Below are 21,407 nucleotides of genomic sequence, written 5' to 3'. Positions count from 1 at the left end.
AGACAAACTAAATGTCTCAGTCAGTGGCTCAGGAGCTCTCTCTTTATGTTGGCCATTCAGGCACAGCCGAGAAAGGACATCTGGAAGTGTTTGAATGGTATTGAACCATGCAAACATTGAAAAGCTTCTTCTGAAGCAACAGGGCTTCTGAATGAACTTTAAAAGGAGGCAGGGTTTGTTTTGCTGTGAGAGAACAGTAATCTTCTAGAATCTTCTATGTTGCTTTAAAATGATGAATCCTTCTTTTATTTAATTTTTTATTTTGTTGCTATTGTCTGAGGAAATAATTGGCATTAAGAGTGACAAATATTAAAGTGTATGACTTATTTTTAAGGGGGTTGAGTTATTAGTCAGTGGTCAGTTAGGTACTAATGAGTATGAGGATATTTAAGGGAACAGGAAACGCCTGTACGAGACTTTCTTCTCATCAATGCAACACGGATTCCTTTAAGGAAAGTGTAAGTTTAAATTTTTTTTTTTAACTCAGCTTTTTATCATATTGTTATGTGTTAAACATTTCCTGTTGGTACATTAGTTTTTTTCATATCTGGTTAATTTAAAATGAATTGTTGGGCATTACCAAATGACCAAAAACATGACCAAAAAAATTAACCAGCATGTGTTCGAATAAACCATTCTGATGACTATGTCTTCTCATTTGTGGACTCTTCCTGTGCAAGGGGCATATACTAGACCATGGCTGAGTGTTTGTCTCCAAAGTTCGTGAAGTAAACAAGGTTAGGATTGATTATGGGAAAGTCAGTATATATAATAATAGATACATATTTCTTGTTAAATGTTTGTTCATCCTCATGTTTTTGACCAATTTTCCCCACAGTCAGTCCACCTGATCAGACGCAATGCTTTTCAAACTGCCAGCCAGGAAATGCCACCAAACTACTAATGTATCAGAGGAGAAAATAAACTGGCCATATCTGCCTCATATCTGACAGATTTATGTTGGTTATTACTAAGAGCAAGGAGATGACAAGAGAGGCTAAACTACACTTCAAAAAGGCAAAGACAATTTTGCTCTCTAGGACTCCCAGCCTAAGATGACTGCAACCAAGAAACCCCAGAGTTCCCATATTAAAGCTTTTTACCCACATATGTGTAGGCACATTTACATCAATAATTCTGCCACATTTTTCTCTTTTTGCTTTTTAGCACTTAATAAGTGATGTAAAAGATTAATATGGAATTTATTTCCAGCAGACAAGCCATTTGAGCTGCCTTGGCCAGAACTGGTATTCTCTCTCTCTCTCTCTCTCTCTCTCTCTCTCTCAATACTGCAGTTGGTTTTAACAGTAGAATTATAAATATTAAATAGTAGTATTATATGTGTACCTGTGAATTTATACAATTAGGATGCTATGAATATAAGGCAAATAAGGCATAATACCTACAGAGGTTGAAACCTAGCATGAGGTCATTTAGCTTTAATACAATTTACCTACACTGTACTCTCAACTGGATCTGAGCAACTGCCCGATAGATAGACCAGCATTTGTCTCAGTGTATCATACTGATGACCTCTATTTTGCTAAATTACATGACATGAGACAAGATGTGCTAGCGACCTCAACATTTTCTATTGAAAGTGGTGCCTGTATTGTGTAATTTCATATCCATAGTCATGCATAGTCATGTTTACCATCTCTCACTGTCTTTATTTTTTTTATTTTGAGTCTCGTCTCTACTGATGAATTTCAATAAAATTCCAGCTGAATGACCTCTTTATCTTATGCCATACCGAAAGACTAACAGGATATATTATTAAAAAATAATAAGTCTTCAGTGTTTGCCCATTCATGTGACCAACATACAAACTGAAAAAAAAACAACCCAGAAAAGTCAGAAAACATGAGCCAAAATGAGCCGTTTCTATTTTGAGCTGCTTCATATGTCAAATGATGAGAATGTCTACGATTGTGGAGAGCCATAGTTCTGTGGTATGTTTATGTTCAGAAGAAGCCGCATCTTTTAAAGTGGAATGGTATATTTGACAAATAAATACACTGATTTTCTTTGTACACGACTGAACTTTAAATTATCTTTAATTTTTTTTTACCACAGAATCTCATTTGTAAACGGAGTAGTTTTTTAGCACTTTCTGTCTGTGTGTATGCAGCTAGCGCGCTTCTGAATTTAGAGTAAGTTCTTTACAGCAAAAATATTAAAAAATTATGTACCTCTGGAGCATGAATAAAACAATACCCTCATATTGGTTCATGCTTTTCAATGTTTGGAGGGTTCTTTGTTGCCTAAAACTTCCAAAATGGCATTTTTCAGCCTCAAGATTTTATAAAAAAGTTTGTTTGATTAAAATCGTGTATGTCACTTTTAAGAATTGTCCCGATTCCTGGTCTCATTATGCATTTATGTGAGAATGCACAGCAAAGTTAATGGAGCGAAATGAACATGACAAGTGTGGAGAAATAGGTGAACTGATTAAATATAGTGAAAACAGGAAAGGTGAAAAAAGAGAAGCGAAAATGGCTAGAAAACAAATCCTATGCACCTCTCTTCTCATTGCAATGCACTCACATTGAAGTCAGCTATAGCTTATTCTCATTGAAAAGAACATATCCTGAAACTGGTCGTGCTGAACAGGGCTGTTTAGGCAGGGGGAGAAAAGGACTATGAAACATGATCTTGTTATTTGGAGTAAAGCATGTCAAAAATGTTTCACAGAACTACTCCTAAAGGAAATGGATGTTGGCATTGAGCAAAGTGACCATAAAATCACATGCAACTGATGATCATACTATTGAGAAAGTTGTGCATGCTTAACTATCGTTTGTGTCCACAATGGGTGCACATTAAAGCAGCTGTATACACTATTTATTAAGAGGTGCCTACATAATTTGGGACAAGTAGTGCACTTTTTATTTAACAGCCACAGGAACAGCCAGCTTCAGCCACTGTTGTGAACAGGCCTTGTTTATTTTCAAGTGTGAGAGCCTAGGAGTGATGTGCGAGGTGCTGTAAAGCTGGCTTTTAGTCATTTTGGTTTTGTTCTCTCCTCTCCATTTTCATTTTCACTATAATTACCACTATTCTTACTTCTTGGTGCTTGTTGTGTTTGTTTTTCTTGGTTTAACCTTGTCTTTGTCTCTCCCATAACATGCATAAACGCAGGTGATTGGAAAGACTAAGATGGACAAACTTTAAATGTCTGCTATCCACATATGACACAGTACAAAATTAGTGACTCAGTTTTATCATAATATCATTTTAGGCAGATGATAAAAAAACTTACTGGGTTGTTTTATTACAGTTTGTGGGTTGGTACAAGACAATTAAATTAATGTGCACACACTCGAAAAGTGTTTTTTATTATATATTTTATATATTTTATATTAAATGTCCCCTTTAATAGACAGCGTTCTGTAGCAGGGAATTGTCACTTTTCTTTTCTGAAATATAACTATGTGCCTTAGGGGATATGTAGTGGAGAAAAATTTAATCTTTCCAAATGTAGTGGAACAGAACTGTCAAGTTAAGTCCTCGGGGACCAGGCAGTCCACATTTTTTTTTTTTTTTAGGTGTATCTAGCTCTTAGCACATCTGTAGCAGGAAGTCCTTGTTTCTGACAGCTTGGTTTGGGGTAAGGAATGGTGCAATGATTGTGGTAATAATGGAATAATTAGCATTATGCATACTGCATTCATTATTTGTCACGTTAGCATATGTGGTTCACCAAGTGCAGCACTTAAATAGATAATAGTTTACTTCCTTCCACTGTTCTGTGCATTGCTTGTCATTGAATTTGCTCGACACATGTACATCATTTTGACATGACTAAAATAGCAACAGAATCACTAACAGTGCAGTCTTTGCAAAATGTAAAACACAATTGTGCATATACACCCCATACCAGCGCGACACATGCTAAAATCACTCCAGCACTGAGAATGAACCAACACCCAAATCATGCCTGCCCTGTAGGGGTCCTGTCAGTGGAGCTGAGAGAATGGACCACGATTGTAGAAACAAAGAGGTGGTCATTATATTACGTTTGGTTGGTGTAATTTTTACATATGAAAATAAAGTACATAAACTAGGTGGCTAAATATTTGTGGTCTTTTATTCACCCAACACTTCTTCTCAAATCAAGGGATGTATTAAGTAGTTTATTCTCCCTTTTTGGGAAGACTGTGTATTACATGTTGGAACATTAGTGAGGACAATGTTGGACAGTTATGGATCATAAACAAGCTTTGTAAGTCATTCTACTGTACAGAATGCAATTCCACTGCTTCATAGCCCAGGCTTGGATGGCTTTATAATCCCTACAAAAGACGCTTAGCATTGAGCATGGTGACCTTACTCGAGTCTCATCTAATATCAAGGTTTTCAGTGGAAATTTCACAAACTCTTCATGCTCTATTCATTCGTTGAAAATATTCTGTACTTCAGTGAAATCAGTTTCGTTCAAAGCATTTATTTTTCAGTTTTCTCAAGTAACATCTGAGGAGTACAGAGCCCCTAAAAGGAGCAACATAAAATATATTATAGACATGCTAAATTTTACTGCACGTTCCCTTGCAAACGTTTCCTGTATGATTGTCTATATAGAGGTTTATTGTAGAATGTGTGGGATAAAACACAAAAAACATATTGAATATCCAAAAGAATTGGATCCTCAGTTATACACAATTTACTGAGGTCTAGGACAAACCTGACTGGTAGAAAGAATTAGCTATATGTAATTAAAAAACGGAAGTTAAGCTGTTAACAAGTTATCAGTACACTCTATTGAGATCTTAGAGACCAAGTTCTTTTTACTGTAGGATTTTGGAGGAATGATATTGCAGACTCAAGAAATAACTCTCTCTCTCTCTCTCTCTCTCTCTCTCTATATATATATATATATATATATATATATATATATATATATATATATATATAAGGTGTCTATGGAGAAGAGTGGTGGTATTCAAATAACTTTTCATCAGTCATTCCTTCCAGGGTACATACCAGAAACCTGCGTCCATCAATCTTCATTCTCTGCACTGTCACAGCACACTCTCGCATCTTGTTCTGAAACAGCCACATCATTACACTTCTACCTTAAACTCACACACACTAAAAGCAGTTCAGTTTCACTGACCTTTCATCAATATGTCTCAAACAAACTTGACTTTTCATTTTCTTACTGAAAACAAATGCAATCTTCTAGACGACCTGGAGATAAAATGCTTTTTTGCCACTTTCTTTGACTTAAAGCTCAATGTAAGGAGCACTTTAGGTTTTATCAGGATAATCATCACTCTCTGCCTATTAAACATATGGTCAGTGGTCAATTGCCACGCTGCCAGAAAACGAGGTACAGGTTCATCTAACTTTCAGTACAAATGTACCCTCAAAGTTATACATTTCCGATTTTGTTCTTGAAATTATTTTACTTTTTGGCATATTTTCAATATTAGCTGTTATTTACAAAATGCAAATGCTTCAAAGTGAACAGACTAATAGAAATGGCCCAAAGTTGCTGGGACTACACTTACCTTCCGTAAAAGGAATTATACATTAAGACTATGAGTTTTCCATTGTCCTGAAAAGTGGCTGTTTTGCAGGTACAAATTCTCTATCCAGCTATTGTGCCAATGACATGGAACAATTATATTTCCAATCTAAAAGTACTGAATACATACCTCTGAGGGTACCACCTAAGTGACAGCATAATCAGACAGTACTTTTCTGTAGCCAGTGAGCTGATGAAGCATATTATTTTTTAAAGTGAGTTGGTTTTCTGTTCTTTCCTGTGTACAAGGACATTATCTGTTGCAATTGACCACATGCTGTCTTTAAAAACAACAATAACAACAACAACAGCATAGGTTTTTTTTGTACCTTCCAAACATTTCCTGTGGAGATGCCAGCAAAGCTTTTTTGTCCTTACCTGAGTCAGATAACCAGCAACCTGTGCTGGACTCCACTCTTCAAAATGCTCCCTTGTTGGCAGACTCATTTCAGCCTCAGCTGCTCAACAGAGTGTGTGTGAATTGCTCTGAGAGGAACTGCTGGACCAGAGTTGCTTATACGTGTGCCGCAACCAAGCTTAACATAATGTGGGAAGTGTTGGAAGTTCCTCTTGCCCCTATGAGCTGTCTCTCTGACTGCTGACTGTCTGTCTAATTTCTCTCTCTCTCTCTCTCTCTCTCTCTCTCTCTCTCTCTCTCTCTCTCTCTCTCTCTCTCTCTCTCTCTCTCTCTCTCTCTCCTAACATTGGTCCTGGAAAGGCCCTGACTTGCACAATTGATTATTTTCCCAACACGTGAAAAAGTACATGCTGACGACAAGCTTTATATTCTGAATGACTATCTCAAACATTGTCTCTAATAGACATGTACCAAGCAGCATTTACATTTTTCTTCAAGTATTTATTGGCAGGATACCATCCTTTTAAAGTTCATCTTGAATACTATGAGAAAAGGAAATGAAATGCAGAGCATGGTCGCAAACACTCACTTTCATAACATTCATTTCGTGCTTAGATGCAGAACTGAGTGCACTGAGGTAGAGCGAGTACCACTTTGGGTTAAAATATACCTTGCCAGTTTACTAAGCAAGACAATATTTGAGCTCTGACTTATGCTGAGGGGTGAATAACCACAGGATATGATGTTGACAGCATTAAACTGAGCAGCATGCTGTGGGTAAATTGGTTTGAAACAATGTATATATATAGAACCAAGCATGTTAAAGTCTGTGTTAGTGGAAAAATGCTCACTGTGTCAAATGGACACCATTTTAGATTCAGTAACTCAACGGTCCGTGTACATTTCGTTAATTGGTTTTCCATTTCTAATCCAGCAATAGAAAAACGGAGAATGTTATCAACAGTATCAGAGAATGTAGATTTTATTTATTTGTTCTTTTCTTCCAATGCATCAAAAAACAAATACAGGGAATGTTGGAATTGGATATATATTTTTATTTTAGTTCACTAAAAAATAGATTTTTTTTCTTAATACCTAACATGAAGATAATGAAGATAACAGATATAGCTATGTGTCACAAACATCACCATGCTGCTGCTGTTTTGCAAACTTACTTATATTAGCCTAAGAAAACCCTCTCTGGACACCCATGTCCTCAATGTGCATAGAAATCTCAGCATATGCTGCCCCGTGCTTGACCATATTTCTAATTAAATAAATCTGCAGCCACAGATTTTATTTTAATTTATATTTGTTCATATTCATGTTTTGTATTTTGTTCTATTTTGTTTCATTATGTTGTAGAAAACGTTTTGTTTTAATTAAATCAATGATATTAATATTGTTTAAAAAATGAAATATTCACAGAAACATATATGTATTGTTCCAGCTCATTAAATGGCTGAACACCACCATTAGTAGTAATGATATAACCAAGTAAGTGTTTTCATAAAGCACATCCTAATAAATAAATGCTGCATGTTAAATAAGGTACAGGGGACATACCATGAAATACTAAACATTTGAGAATCAAAAACAAACTGTGAAATACACCCAGTCACTGTTTGTGGTCTCTTTAAGTCTCAAAACATGGGATTAAAAAAAGCTTTTTTTTTTTTTTTTGCAGTCTGATTTTGAAGTGCAGGCTCAGTACTATTTTACAGCCCCTGTCGGAGCATCTCCAATAACAGCACCAGACCCATGTTCATAAGAGCATAGTCCGGATTAAACGGTATAAAACGGAAGTAATGAGAGCAGAAAAATGGGAAAATTGAGCAAAATCAAGAGGGGAGAAACAAGACAACTATGCACACCTGACAAATAAGAGTAGAGAACTGAGCTAAAACAGAACTTCTATGTGGCTTGCTTCTCTCTGATTTAGACAAGGTGAGAATGCTGCTGTGGTGTTTGATTCATGTGGTATTTTGACCAAAACATGATACTAACCTTACATTAAGACCCAAGGGAACTGTGTTAAACTGTGGTAAAGTGGTATAATGCATCCATTTTAAATGTAAAATGATACTATATTAATCCCCTTGGGGAACCTGAGCCTCCAAATGAAGCTGTCTGCTTGAGTGAATACACACAAGAACACAAAATAGATTTTTGGCATATAAACACTAGAGGCAGTGAGCACACACACCTGAAGCAGTGTGCAACTACCAAAGTTTTGGAGAAGTACTTGAGGATTAGTTGCCTTGCCTCAGGGAACTTCAGCCCTTAAGATTGAGGGAGCATAAAATGGCCCCCTTTGCTCCCATATCCCCATTTTTTCCCCTGCTGTTCCAGGGGATCGATCTGACAAGTAGTGAACTGTCCCAAACCTGCTTTTCTAACGTTTAGGCCACGGCTGCCCCAGGGAGAAATATCGAAATTAATCATTACTATTATCATTATTTTTATTATGATATATACTGTTACTCCACACACACACACATATATATATATATATATTTTTTTTTTTCCCCATTACATGCCAGCTGTAATTTCTTGTCCTAAACTCACTGCGTCATTGAAAGCTTTGTTTGATGGAGGTGTGTCTCGTGTGCAGCAGGTGAACAGAGTGAGGCCATTTGTCAAACAGACTGGCTTTTATTTTGGAAGGAAGCCAAGGCAAGTGCTGAAGATGAAAGATTGGGAGGAAGTGGGCAAACAATTGCACAAAAACTACAGCATGACACCAGTTAACCTCACAGCACTGAGCTAATGTGTCCTAGTGTCATTGTTTAACACATGCACATGCACACATGCCTACATGCTCATACACACACCATTTAATGAAGAAGTCCTCTGCTAGTCACCAGCTATATTTAGCTGAGGCAAAGTGAAACTGCTAAACACCTATAGAATTAACTGTTTTTCTACACGTAGTTATACTTCAAATATGATATTTATGTTTCTATTTTATTGTACCTTGTGCTTAAATTAATAATTGCACAAAAGGGCAGTATAATCTGATTTTTAATGGCCAGATTTTCTAAAGAATACTAAAGAATTTTCATGAAAATGGAGATCACATTTAGTTGTCTTTCAGCAACAGCAAGTTTACAGCTGCATTCAGTTGCATGAATAATCATCAAATCAACATTTATCAGCCTTGGTAAGTCAAGAGTAGGTGCATTATTATAATAATACTCCTCCAAGCATGTTGTGCTTGGAGTGGGAAAATTTTCATAAATGCATATGCAATGAGGCCAAAGCACAAAATAGCACAGACCACCCTGTTGATTAAATGAAGGGTTCTTAGGGCTATTGTTCCTCCACAGATCATCAAAAACATTAAATAACCTCCATGCTGCTACATTCTTTTTTCTCAAATTTATGATTTCCACTTGCCATATCTTTTCACTGTGGTCCATCTGTTGCTCTGCATTCTTTACTGGCCCTGTTCACCCAGTTCTTCAAGTAGCCAGGAAAATGTTATGGAAATGTTTTTGTGTGCCGTGAATGAATCTAGCAGTGTAACTGTTAGATTGAGAATAGTTCACAAACCAAAAATATCCAGTCCATGAACTTTGAACCAGCAAATGTGTTAGTGTGTCTACAGTGACCAGAAGTACTACAGTCTATAACTGTAGGACTATAGAGTGCACCTATATGACAAGTGGAGATGACAAAGTAGTAGCTCTGCCACTAAATATTCAGTACAGGGGTCTTAGAGGCAGGATAGGGGAAGTTAGGTTAAGGCCTTGAATACGATAATTAGCATAAAATAATTCACTGCAAACATTTCTGCTGTTTGTTATAATATACTCCTCATGCTTTGAATAACATGTGTGAGACAATTATGCCTCTGCCTGTGAGTTCATGTTTCAGGAAGGTTAGAAGCAGAAGAAAGAAGAAGACACAACTGACATTAAGACGAGGTAGAAGAATAAGAAGTGGCTGAAACAGAAGCAAGTAACCTACAAAGTATCCACACAGAAAACATGAAATATTAATAATATACGCAGAGGAATAAAAAGTGCATAAAAGTTTTGGCTGACCATCTTCACATATGCTGCTTTGCAGCTATTGAGTAGCTAATGAAGGGTTCCATCTTCGATGATGTGCTCATTAGCTGGCTGGAGCAGATGGACGAACTAGCGGGAGCAGGATAAGGTGCTGGGCCACATATGGGCGATGTGTGGGGGAAGCTGCTGGACATCACTGGACAGCTGTGAGGGTCCATATTGGTGATGAGCTACCTGAAACCCCCTGGAGAAGCTGAGGCAGAACAAGGCCTCAGTAAGACAAGGCCAGCATGTTCATTCCACATAGATACATTCATAATGTAGCTACACAGTTCCACATTCACTGGTCAAGTGCACTGTTCCTGTGGTCACTTCAGATAATTCCTGTTTATATATGAGCTGTATGAAGAAATAAATGATCTTCAAATTAGTATTTAAATATATAAATATTATACACACACCAGACCTCACGCTCCTTTTTAATATTTACTTTCCTCTCAATATTTTCTGGTCTCCATTTATCTCCATTACTCAACTCTGGTGGTTAAAATGTGTGCCAAATCAGAAACACCTGTTTCTAGTCTCTCTTCCTCTCTGCCAAGTTACAAACACATACTCCACCACGCCAACTGCCAGTTCTCTCCCTCGAAACAAAATAAGACATTGAAAGCATCACTGCTGCAGGAGAGGGGTCTTCTGTGACAAAGCATTACCACAATAATATTGTCACAAACTGACCGTATCCAGAGCCTCCAAATTACTGCTCGCAGTATTCAAAATTGTGCAGAGATGTTCCAGACCACCCCCTGTACTCTTTTGAAGAAGAGGCAGCGACCTGAATCGACCCCTGCTCATCCTCAAGAGGGGATGAAGTTTGGAGAGGTGACTGTGTACCTGGTGGAGAGAAGAATGGGGACAAGCAGGAGGAAGTTCCTGACCAGCTTAGCCAGATCAAAGGGCTTCTGTGTGGACAACACCCTGAGGTACGTCACCTAGAAAACCATTATATAGTCTATGCACAGGATTTATTAATTGCCAGGTGCTCACATCCAGAGCCACTTAAAGGCAGCATAGATGATTCTGAAAACACACTCCCACTATGTTTGTGATCATTCAGAAGCTCCATATATTTTAAGTTGGAACTGTATGTTTGAGTAAGAAACTGATTGTAGTGTGTAGCGTGTTTATTGTTTAGTTTAGATGATGTGGCATTTTCTGTCTGCAATTACTTTCATGCAGTTAGCGTGGAAGTCTATCAAATTTCGAGTCAGTTCCACCTTCAGTAATTTGTATACAGCCAAAATTATTCAAATTTACCCATCCATGGGTCCATTTGGTCTTGGCTCAACCAGAGCTCTTTTCAACATGCAAGCAAGCTAATAGTGCTATATAAATTGTGCTGTATAAATGGTGAAATGTAAATTGGCTGTATTAACAATTTATTCTCTTAATCAGGCTGGGCATATAAAGAGCTAAGCATAGTGGGGTGGGTGGGGGGTTGGGGGGTGGTGTCAAAATTCTGTATTTTTCTTATAATTGCACATTTATTCTTACATTTGAATTATTCTTCCTGGGATATGCTGATGAGTTACATGTTTGACTGACGCATTTACATCTTCTCTAACAATTCTTGTTTTATCCAACATTATACATGCAGCCAGTCAGAGGTGCTTCAATTTTCATGCAAATCATAACGATAATGTGGAGATATGTTGCCTAGTTTCTAAGAACACAGAAATGATGACAGCATAATGACAAAGAGGATGAAAATCTATCAGTCTCTGTGAACAGGTGAGGGCGGGTGGGGGGTAACTCACTGCCACAATCAAGCAATTGCTGGAAGAAATGACACTTGCGAACTCTGCAAACTGAGAACATTTGCACATCAATTGGAACATGGTGCAACATCTAATTTCAGTCTCTTTTAATGCTGATTGCACGTCACACAGCCTGTTAGAACAGGTCAGAGACATCACTCACGCACAAAGAAATGTGGCTATGGCTCCCCAGTCGTCGGTTTCAAGACTGTGTTATCTGGTTTTCTGCATGCCTTTGGATGCTAACTGGGGATGGTAGCTCTGCCTGGCTGGGGTTGATACTAGCCTGCTTTTTGCCAGTTGGTGATGGCTGCCAGGTCTGCGCAGCTGGCCATTTGTGGCGGTGGGAGTTGTTTAGGGCAGGCTGGCAAAACCGCAGCCAGCAGCTTGCTGTGGTGTTTTGTGCCACACACAGCTGAGGGATGGCACCTTTCCCAGAAATGCAGCTTGAACCCCTGTGTCCTGCAGTTCCCAGAAACCAATGAGCTATTGTCTAAAGCCAGCCGCAGGAAACAGACTGAAAGAGGCGTAAACTGACATTTTACAAGCCAGTGAGGATTAGATATCAGTGACGGTTTGATAATACATTGGCCGATATCAAAACCCACTGGTGTTACTGAGAAAACAAAGTAGATGAAAACAAACACAGACACACACACACATACATTTTCCAACACACAAACAAATATGTGTATGCCATCCATGGACTTTTTTTTAAAACAAGGCCTGCTATTGATTATAAAAATCATGTTGCCATTCAGTAGTCAGTGCATTAAGAACCCTAGGCCATAGCTGTTTTTGGACAACATTTTTGGACAATTGCTCCTATTATGCTTTCAGGAAAAAATGTTCCAAAGAGAGTAAAGACTATCACAGATTTAACTAGGCTGAATAATGTACAAACTATTCGGAAAATGTCAGAAGTTTAAAACTGTTGGTGATTGGTGATTTTGTAGAGATCAGTAGTTTTTGTTAAATCCAACCAAACTTCCCACCTCTACATTCAGCCCCATTCTAAAACTACTTCCCTAAAACACAAGGACACACTTGAATAGTCTGACAGTGAGTGCAAGAAAGCTATCAGGAGCAAGGTACCTTGATAAAGTGACATTTTCAAACACTATTCCTACTACAGGTTTCATTCACATGTAAGAAAACAACTAACATTCATTCATTTTCTGTAACTGCTTATACAGTTTATGGTTGCGGTGGGCCCAGAGCCTACCCTGAATCACTGGGTGCAAGGGAGGAACACACTCTGGAGAGGGCGCTAGTCCTTCACAGGGCGACACACACTCACACATAGGGACAATTTATGAGTCACTAATTTACCAGCGTGTGTTTTTGGATGGTGGGAGGAAACCGGAGCACCCGGAGGACACCTACACGGACACGAGGAGAACACACCAACTGCTCACAGACAGTCACCCGGAGCAGGACTCAAACCCACAATCTCCAGGTCCCTGGAGCTGTGTGACTGCGACACTACCTGCTGCAACACCATGCCGCCCACACCTCATATTATTCATCTAATCTTATCAAATATGGCCAGTCTAATAAAGCAAATAATCAAACAAATAAACAAGCAAAAAAAAAACCAGCAACCCTTGCATCATTTTGATATTTCTGCATCCTCAGGTTCCTCCAGTGAAAGCTACATTGATGTTGACTATGCTTTTCCCTCTGGCGTTATCTTTTTTTTATTTCTTTATTTGTTTAGTCGTTCAAACATTTGTACATTGCAATTTCTAGCCTTCAGAGCTGCGTGTGTCTTTGTTTGTGTGGAGTCTCTGCAATGTGTGCATGAACTCTGGGCAGAGTAAAGAGGTAGTTAGACAGTCAGAGAAGACAATCAATAATATTGTTTGTTTGTCAGCAGATAGTGTCGCAGTCACACAGCTCCAGGGACCTGGAGGTTGTGGGTTCAATTCCCGCTCCGGGTGACTGTCTGTGAGGAGTTGGTGTGTTCTCCTCGTGTCCGCGTGGGTTTCCTCCGGGTGCTCCGGTTTCCTCCCACGGTCCCAAAACACACGTTGGTAGGTGGATTGGTGACTCAAAAGTGTCGGTGTGTGTGAGTCTGTGTTGCCCTGTGAAGGACTGGTGCCCCCTCCAGGGTGTATTCCCGCCTTGCACCCAATGATTCCAGGTAGGCTCTGGACCCACTGCGACCCTGAGTTGGATAAGCGGTTACAGATAATGAATGAATGAACTATACATGTCTTTCAACCCCCCCCCCCCCCCTTTAAGAGAAGCTTTAAGCTTTAAGAGAAACTCCACCACTCTTCTAAACATTTTTCAGTTATTAAGTGGTTAAGACGGAAGCAATATGTCCCTAGGTCCAAACTTGCTGACTGTTCACATTGTGTTGATAGGTCGAAGACTTATTTTACTTAATTAATGACTAAAATCTCCCTCACACTAAACTGCTATCCCATTATATTGATACAATAACTGATGTTGGGCAAATAATTAACAACAAAAAAAAACATTCCCAAATATTTTCATCAAATAATCAAAAAAGCATAAAAATCTCAGAAGTGCAGATTCAATGGTGGTTTTTAATAGGGAATAAAATAGCTATTTTTCTGGTTTACACATCAAGACACTTGATTTCTATCACCTCCACTGACTTTTTCAAGTTTCTATACATTGAAATGTTTACGTCTTGAAAATAAAGTCCTGGAAAATTAGACACCATTGACAATTGTTGACGTAATTTTTCACTTAATCTTATTTAAATTCAAACTGCAGTTTTGTCATAATGATAACTGGTGCCTTATTATTTATTTTTGAAAACATCATTTCAAGCTCTTTAAAAAAAGAAAAAAAATTTTGGGAAAAATTTGTAAGGATGTAATAATGGATCAGAATGGGACCAAGTAAACCAGCTTCTTTTCACTGCTCTACTGGCTACAGATCTGTGATATGATATATGATATATGATATAGAGAGCCATTATAGAAATAAAAACTATCCTCTATAATGCTTTCAGCAGAGTATTTAGAGCTTATCCTAATGCTGGTAAAGGTGAGTTCATGATTGGATACCAGTGTGATACGGTGAATCAGTAGCTACTGCAGCCAACAGATAGTTAACTTGAGATATATTGTTATTAGAGACCTAATAAATTAGTTCTACAATGGAACTTCAATTATAAATATAGACACTTTTTAATGAAACAGCCTTCCAGCTGTCTACACGTCTTAACACACTGATAACCCAAATAGTGTAGGCGTTTATAATAGTGGATCAATTATGCTGCCCTACAAAAGAGCAGCGATAACTAGAATAATGAAACTGAGAAAAACAGCTTCAGAGTTGTCCAGTGAAACGTATTAATGAATGTTCTGAATATATCCAATTAAAAAAAACAACATGTAATTGAACACAGGAGTTATGTCATAAGAAAAAGCTGACCTTTTGACACTTGTTTCTTGTCAAAACACAATTTTATTTGCTGTTTTGCCTTTGTACAGCAGCATGTACCACTTTAGTTAAGATCCTTGTTGATATATAACAGAGAAAACAAAAGTTAGCACAGAGAGTGAGGAGTGTATTACAGTCAATAACATAATGGCTGTTATTTGAGGCATTTTATAGTGTTAAAAAAAATCCATACATTTTACACATGCAAATTGTAAATGTACAGGTATAGTGTTGAATTGCAGGCAGATTTAATGATGGAGATTGAATTTTATCGAAAAAGCCTGTGGTTTGTGAACTTCCTCTCTCAGGGAAATTCAATAGAAAATTGAGGGGAACTTCTCTGTGTAAGATTTGGCTTACCTGCGGTTCATTGAATTACCTAAATACACACACACACACACACACACACAAACACACACACACCCACACACACACACTCATCTTTATCTCTTCCAACTGGGACGTCCAGGGAATTATGGCTGTTGTGCTAGTCTACCTCTCTGGGACTTCAGAGGCAGAGATTTACACTGGGGGTAATTATGTACGGGTGACTGCTCTTGCTGGCACTGTAATTAAACAAAGCAACAAAAACAAGGGTGGCTGGCACACAGGATGGCTGTGGAGCATGTTGCTTTATGTGTGTGTGTGTGTGTGTGTGTGAGAGAGAGAGAGAGAGAGAGAGAGAGAGAGATGGTGTGGTAGTGAGAGATATCTGACAATTAGCATTCACCCTATGAATCCTGTAGAGTTTGTGTTCTGTATACTTCCAGATCTGTATAATTTCTAATGCATTTTTTTAAAACTGTACCTGTATATATTTCTTGCATGTGGGGAGATATCCATGATCTAAAGATCACCACTGTCACATGTGCCACATTACAGATGTACCTCATTAAACAAGTTCTCAGTGGTGGGAAATCCCTGGAATGAATGAAGCGGTTTCATTCATTCATTGTCTGAAACTGCTTATCCAATTCAGGGTCGCGGTGGGTCCAGAGCCTACTCAGAATCACTGGGCGCAAGGCAGGAACCAGAGGCGCCAGTCCTTCACAGGGCGACACACACCTACAGACACTTTTTGAGTCGCAAATACCTACCAGTGTGTGTTTTTGGACTGTGGGAGGAAACCCACGCGGACACAGGGAGAACACATCAACTCCTCATAGACAGTCACCCGGAGCGGGACTCGAACCCACAACCTCCAGGTCCCTGGAGCTGTGGGACTGCAACACTACCCGCTGCACCACCGTGCCGCACTGCTGCACACATTGTTACAGCAATTACATAATACTGGAACTAAACAATATATTGGATGACTGAGTAAAAACATTTTCTAGGGGCCAAAAACTCTGTCAAAATACTAAGAACTCTGTGTGAAGCTAAGCTCCATGGACAAAAGATTAGTCACCTTGCTTACATTGCAGCTAAGCAGTGTAAATTTTATGCGCCGCCTTCTTTTGTTTTCTATGGAGTCCGGGGGCAGTTCTGCGCAGAAAGCTCTGGGATAAGTAGCACTGTGAACCAGGTGAAATGGGCAACAGAAAGTTGAGATTCCTCCAATATTATGCAAATGAGATGTGGGTTTTTCTGGGTGGCCAATCAGCATCCTGTAGAAGGGTCTGCGTCACGACACAAGCCTCAAGGTAAACACAGTCTGGGAAAATGGAGGGGAGACTAATAACTAATATTTCAGGTTTCCCTGCCCTCAGTACGTCTCTGTACAATTACATGTATTAAAACCAACTGAAACTCTGAGGAGGATGTCTAGATTCGTTTGTAGTATTTGTGGGGGCTATTAACACTTTTAATTAAAAAAAAAATCTCTAATCTTTTTAATATAGTGTGAAGTGCCTGCATTGGTTTAATTTTTTTCAATATTTAATGTATTAATATGTACGTGTGTTGGATTGGTGCCCCCTCCAAGGTGTGTTCCCGCCTTGCGCCCAGTGATTCTGTGTAGGCTCCGGACCCACCATGACTCTGCACTGGATAAACAGTTACAGACAATGAATGAATGAATATTTAAATATGAAGTCACCATGAACTACATACACTAGTTGAAACAAATAATGTATTCGAATAATGTCTGAACAATCAGTAGGAGATAAAATCATTGGTTGAAAGTAATAATAAAAATACCACACTGTGTCATTCACACACAGCATTTCACTCTACACACACTTGCTTGGGGCAGACAACCTTCTTACACACCAAAAAGGCACACCAAAAAGCAGCCAGCACATGGAAAAGAAGGTAGTTCCTGCAGATGGCTTTGCACGAGAATGATCGGGCTATAAATACCCACTGGTGTGCATTAGGATTAATAGACTGAGAAAAGGTGGTACAGTGCAGTGAAAGCTTGATGTGTGGGAAATGGGCTAAAAACAAACATTAATGATGGGCAAAAATGAGTGATTGCATTTGGATGTGCCAAAAGCCACAGTGTGAAACAAGTAGCTGGGTTTGCAGGTGTATTGATGTGTACAGTCATAAGGGTCGACCAGCCGTGTTTAAAAAAAGCCCATCTACAGGATATTCTTTTCAGAATTGTGGCTGAAAACCGAAACTGACGGACAGGGACTTTTGGTGTGTTTCACAGCTTGTAATTGAAAATTGCTTCACTTCCATGCAAGAATTGCTTCTAGAAGTCAACACAGGTCCTACACAACCAGTTTCCAAATGAAGCTTCCATGGGAAGCTGCACGCCAAGAACATATGGAGCAGAATAGCACACAGGAGGCCTTTAATCACTTTTGCTCACTAAATTGTCTAGTTACAGTGGGAGAAAAGACACAAAAATTGGACTGTTTATGACAGGAAGTGTGGCAAATGAATCACCTTTCTGCCTTGCTAAAGGAAGCCTTCACTGAGACCTGTGGGCAATATATGGTTAAAGCTGGAGCAGAAAAGGCAAGGCAAAGCAAGTTTATTTGTAGAGCCCCTTTCACACACAATGGCAATTCAAAGTGCTTTACTTAGTACAGAAAAAATTACAGTAGAATTAAAAAATAATGAAACCAATGTAAAAGCAGTTTAAATAAGAATTAACTAAAATATAACGACGCATCATACATTCATTGTCTTTAAGTGCTTATCCAGTTCAGGGTCGCGTTGGGTCCAGAGCCTACCTGGAATCATTGGGTGCAAGGCGAGAATACACCCTGGAGGGGGCACCAGTCCTTCACAGGGCAATGCAGACACACACATTCACTCACACACTCTCACCTACGGACACTTTTGAGTCTCCAATCCACCAACCAACGTGTGTTTTTGGACTGTGGGAGGAAACTGGAGCACCTGGAGGAAACCCACGCAGACACAGGGAGAACACACCAACTCCTCACAGACAGTCACCTGGAGCGGGAATCAAACCCACAACCTCCAGGCCCCTGGAGCTGTGTGACTGCGACACTACCTGCTGCACCACCGTGCCGCCACAAATCATACAGTTCAATAAAAGAAAAGGTTTTTAATAATAAAGTATAATTTACCTCCTTTGCTTGAGATTATGATCAAAGACTACATTGACCACAAAGACTGAATTGAGAAGCTGGACAAGCAAGTGTTGCCTTTTGCTCATTATCTTACCTAGGAAAATTACATTTCTATTCTTGTTTTCTCAGATGACAGTTCTCACATTCACAGGACTGCAAATGTGACTGACTGGGATGATTAACATTCTGGAGCATTCACACATTTGGAATGACCCACTAAATCCCTTGCCATTGAAACGCCAGGAAAGGCATCTACAAAAGCTGGACGTACTGCACAATTCTTTGATGCTAGAATGGCTGAACATTGATGTCACCTGCATCCAGAAACTTGTCCAGTCTATGCCAAATCGAATCACCACTGTCATTTGTGTTGGTGGATGTATTATTAGGTCCTTTTGAGTCACTAGTGACATTTTTTTTTTGTCCAATGAGCTATACACTGAACATGGATCACTGAATTAGGAACACCTACCTTGTATCTATACTCATAGTCCTGACTGTAGTCCACTTGGTTCTCTGCACACTTGTTTTTAATCCCAATTTACCTCTGTTTTTCAATGGTCAGGACCCCCAGAGGAACACCACGTGGTAGTAGTGTGTTAGTGTGTTTTGTGCTGGTTGGATCTGACACAGTAGTACTGCTTGAGTTTTTAAAGCCATCAGTGTCACTGCTGAAGTAAGAATAGTCTACCAAACAAAAATATCCAGCTCACAGCGTCCTGTGCAACACAAAGCATGCAGCAACAGATCAGCTACTCAGTGACTGGACAAAGTGTTAAAAAAATTGAGCAACACTGCTGTGTCTGATCCATTCGTAACATACCATCACCACATCAGTGTCAATGTAGCACTGAGAATGAGCCACCACCCAAATAGTACACGATCAGTGGTAGTCTGTGATGAAGTAGGTAGAAAGGAACTGTTTTTGGAACTAGGTAATTGCAATTTTTCTGATTAATACTCTGAATGCATATTAAATTAGGATTTATAAGGTCTATATCTGTATGTAGGCCAAGACCAAAAAGGGGTTTGTTTGGTGGGATTGTATTCTCTTTCTAATGAAAACTGAACCTTGGAATGTCTTTGTCTGATCTTTTCAGCTCCAAAGTGACTCACATTGTAGCCGAAGGCAACCCTGCGAATGAGCTGTGGCCATGGTTGCAGGAGCAGGGCCTTCCACACCTGGACAATACCAATGTGCTGGACATCACCTGGTTTACAGAGAGTATGAGAGCTGGCAGGCCTGTTCCAGTGGAGGCACAACACTGCATACAAGTGAGTATGGCTCTAAGTGTGTGTGTGTGTGAGAGAGGGAGAGAGAGGATTAAGAAAAGGAATTCAGATGGAGAGCTTTTCAGGCAGATGTACAGAGATCTATCAGTCTTATAAAAGGCAGCAGACACTGGCAAAAAGTGATAAGAAGCTGCACAGCCTTATACAGACAGCGTGGATGTTTATAAAAAAGTCTTCTCAAGATGGAAGGTTACAGAGGGTGAATGTGCATAAGATGAACACTAGGTGGAGCTGTAAGCCCAAAGGGTTGAACTCAAGGGAGACCAAAGTTTGGTTAAGCATTTTCAGAATAACAATAAAATAAACAATTTTGTTTACATGAGAAAATCAGTGTGTGAACAGGAAAAATTAGATGTATTCAAAGTAGGAATCATTAAGTGTATAATCATACACTCTTTTCAGAGGCTTGAAACACATTTAAAAACTGCTGATTTCTCACTTGGGCCACATTAATTAGATATTTTTTAATACGTTTGGTGATAAATTTGCACGCAATGCTTGGTGCAGTCTAGAATTTTGCATTATTCATTGGCACCACACTTTATTACTCAAAAGGTAAGTCACTGTGCCTGTTTACACCTTGCATTTACATGTGTTTCTTATCTGAATTTTGTCTAGACATACCTTAACCAGATTCTGTTTATGCTTTTCTCACTAAAATGGGTCCCAGGTGTGACCAGATGAGTTCTGACCATATTTTGCCACATGAAAAGCACACGAACACACACGTGCACACACACACACGCACATGGTTTCTGTTTTACTTCCTGAAACCCATGGCAAAGATGATTTCTCATGGGCTGTTACCTCACCAGTGTATTTATATGCTGTCAAATATGGCAGAGACCGTCTACAACAGGCAGCAAATCATCCACTTTAGTGCTGGAGAAGTGTTTTGATGGACAGCTGTTGTAATTTGTAGAGTGGCCAACACAACTACCTTCCCGAAAACATTTTAGACAAAGGAGGATAACCATGGGCTGGTTTCAAAGATACAGAATACCTAAAATTATCTCTTATGCCAGACATTGGTTATAATTTGTAGGAAAGTGCAGTCACTGGTCACCTGTAAACCAGCAATCAGACATATTTCGGCTTTCTCAATTGGAAGATTATGTTTTAGTAAGAAGCCAACTGTAGCTTGTTCATAAGTTGTTTAGTGGTAGTTTAATTTGTCTGTAATTTTAATTTACTGTTTTGAATTACCAAAGAAACTCATTTACAATTTGAGTGGATACTCACTCTACCACTTAAGAGCCTTCTTTGTACTAAGGGGTTTTTCAGAAACCTAGCTCAGTTTTGTAGCACTCTCAGTATGCGATTACTTTCATTAAAATATAGCAGTCTCCTGAATTTCCAGTCAGTTCCTCTTCAAATACATTTCCACCAACAGGTTCTTAAACTGGTTCTGTTCAGGATTCTTGGAAACTGGGCTCTACCCAGCAGACTGGTCCCACATTTCCTCCAGTTCTG

The 21,407-nt window shown here is 39.1% G+C and overlaps 2 protein-coding genes across 3 annotated transcripts in view; one reads left to right on the top strand and one right to left on the bottom strand.

Annotated features, from left to right (window-relative positions):
* The window catches only part of blnk (B cell linker), a 60,852-nt gene extending 54,845 nt beyond the window's left edge, over positions 1–6,007 (bottom strand). For both annotated transcript variants that reach the window (XM_066678900.1, XM_066678901.1), the window contains exons 1-2: positions 5,909–6,007; positions 4,984–5,046 (exon numbers count right to left, since the gene is read on the bottom strand). In XM_066678900.1, coding sequence (XP_066534997.1) covers positions 4,984–5,046; positions 5,909–5,977 — 132 coding nt within the window. In that variant the 5' untranslated portion in view covers positions 5,978–6,007. The remainder of the gene's footprint in view (positions 1–4,983; positions 5,047–5,908) is intronic.
* Positions 6,008–10,693: 4,686 nt separating this feature from the next.
* The window catches only part of dntt (deoxynucleotidyltransferase, terminal), a 145,736-nt gene continuing 135,022 nt past the window's right edge, over positions 10,694–21,407 (top strand). Inside the window, exons 1-2 of the mRNA XM_066679637.1 lie at positions 10,694–10,887; positions 19,742–19,916. Coding sequence (XP_066535734.1) covers positions 10,694–10,887; positions 19,742–19,916 — 369 coding nt within the window. The remainder of the gene's footprint in view (positions 10,888–19,741; positions 19,917–21,407) is intronic.

The sequence above is a fragment of the Hoplias malabaricus genome, chromosome 8 (genome assembly GCF_029633855.1).
Source record: "Hoplias malabaricus isolate fHopMal1 chromosome 8, fHopMal1.hap1, whole genome shotgun sequence".
NCBI classification, from domain to species: Eukaryota; Metazoa; Chordata; class Actinopteri; order Characiformes; family Erythrinidae; genus Hoplias; species Hoplias malabaricus.
Note: the sequence above shows the minus strand (reverse complement) of the source record. Positions and strands in the feature narration are given on the sequence as shown.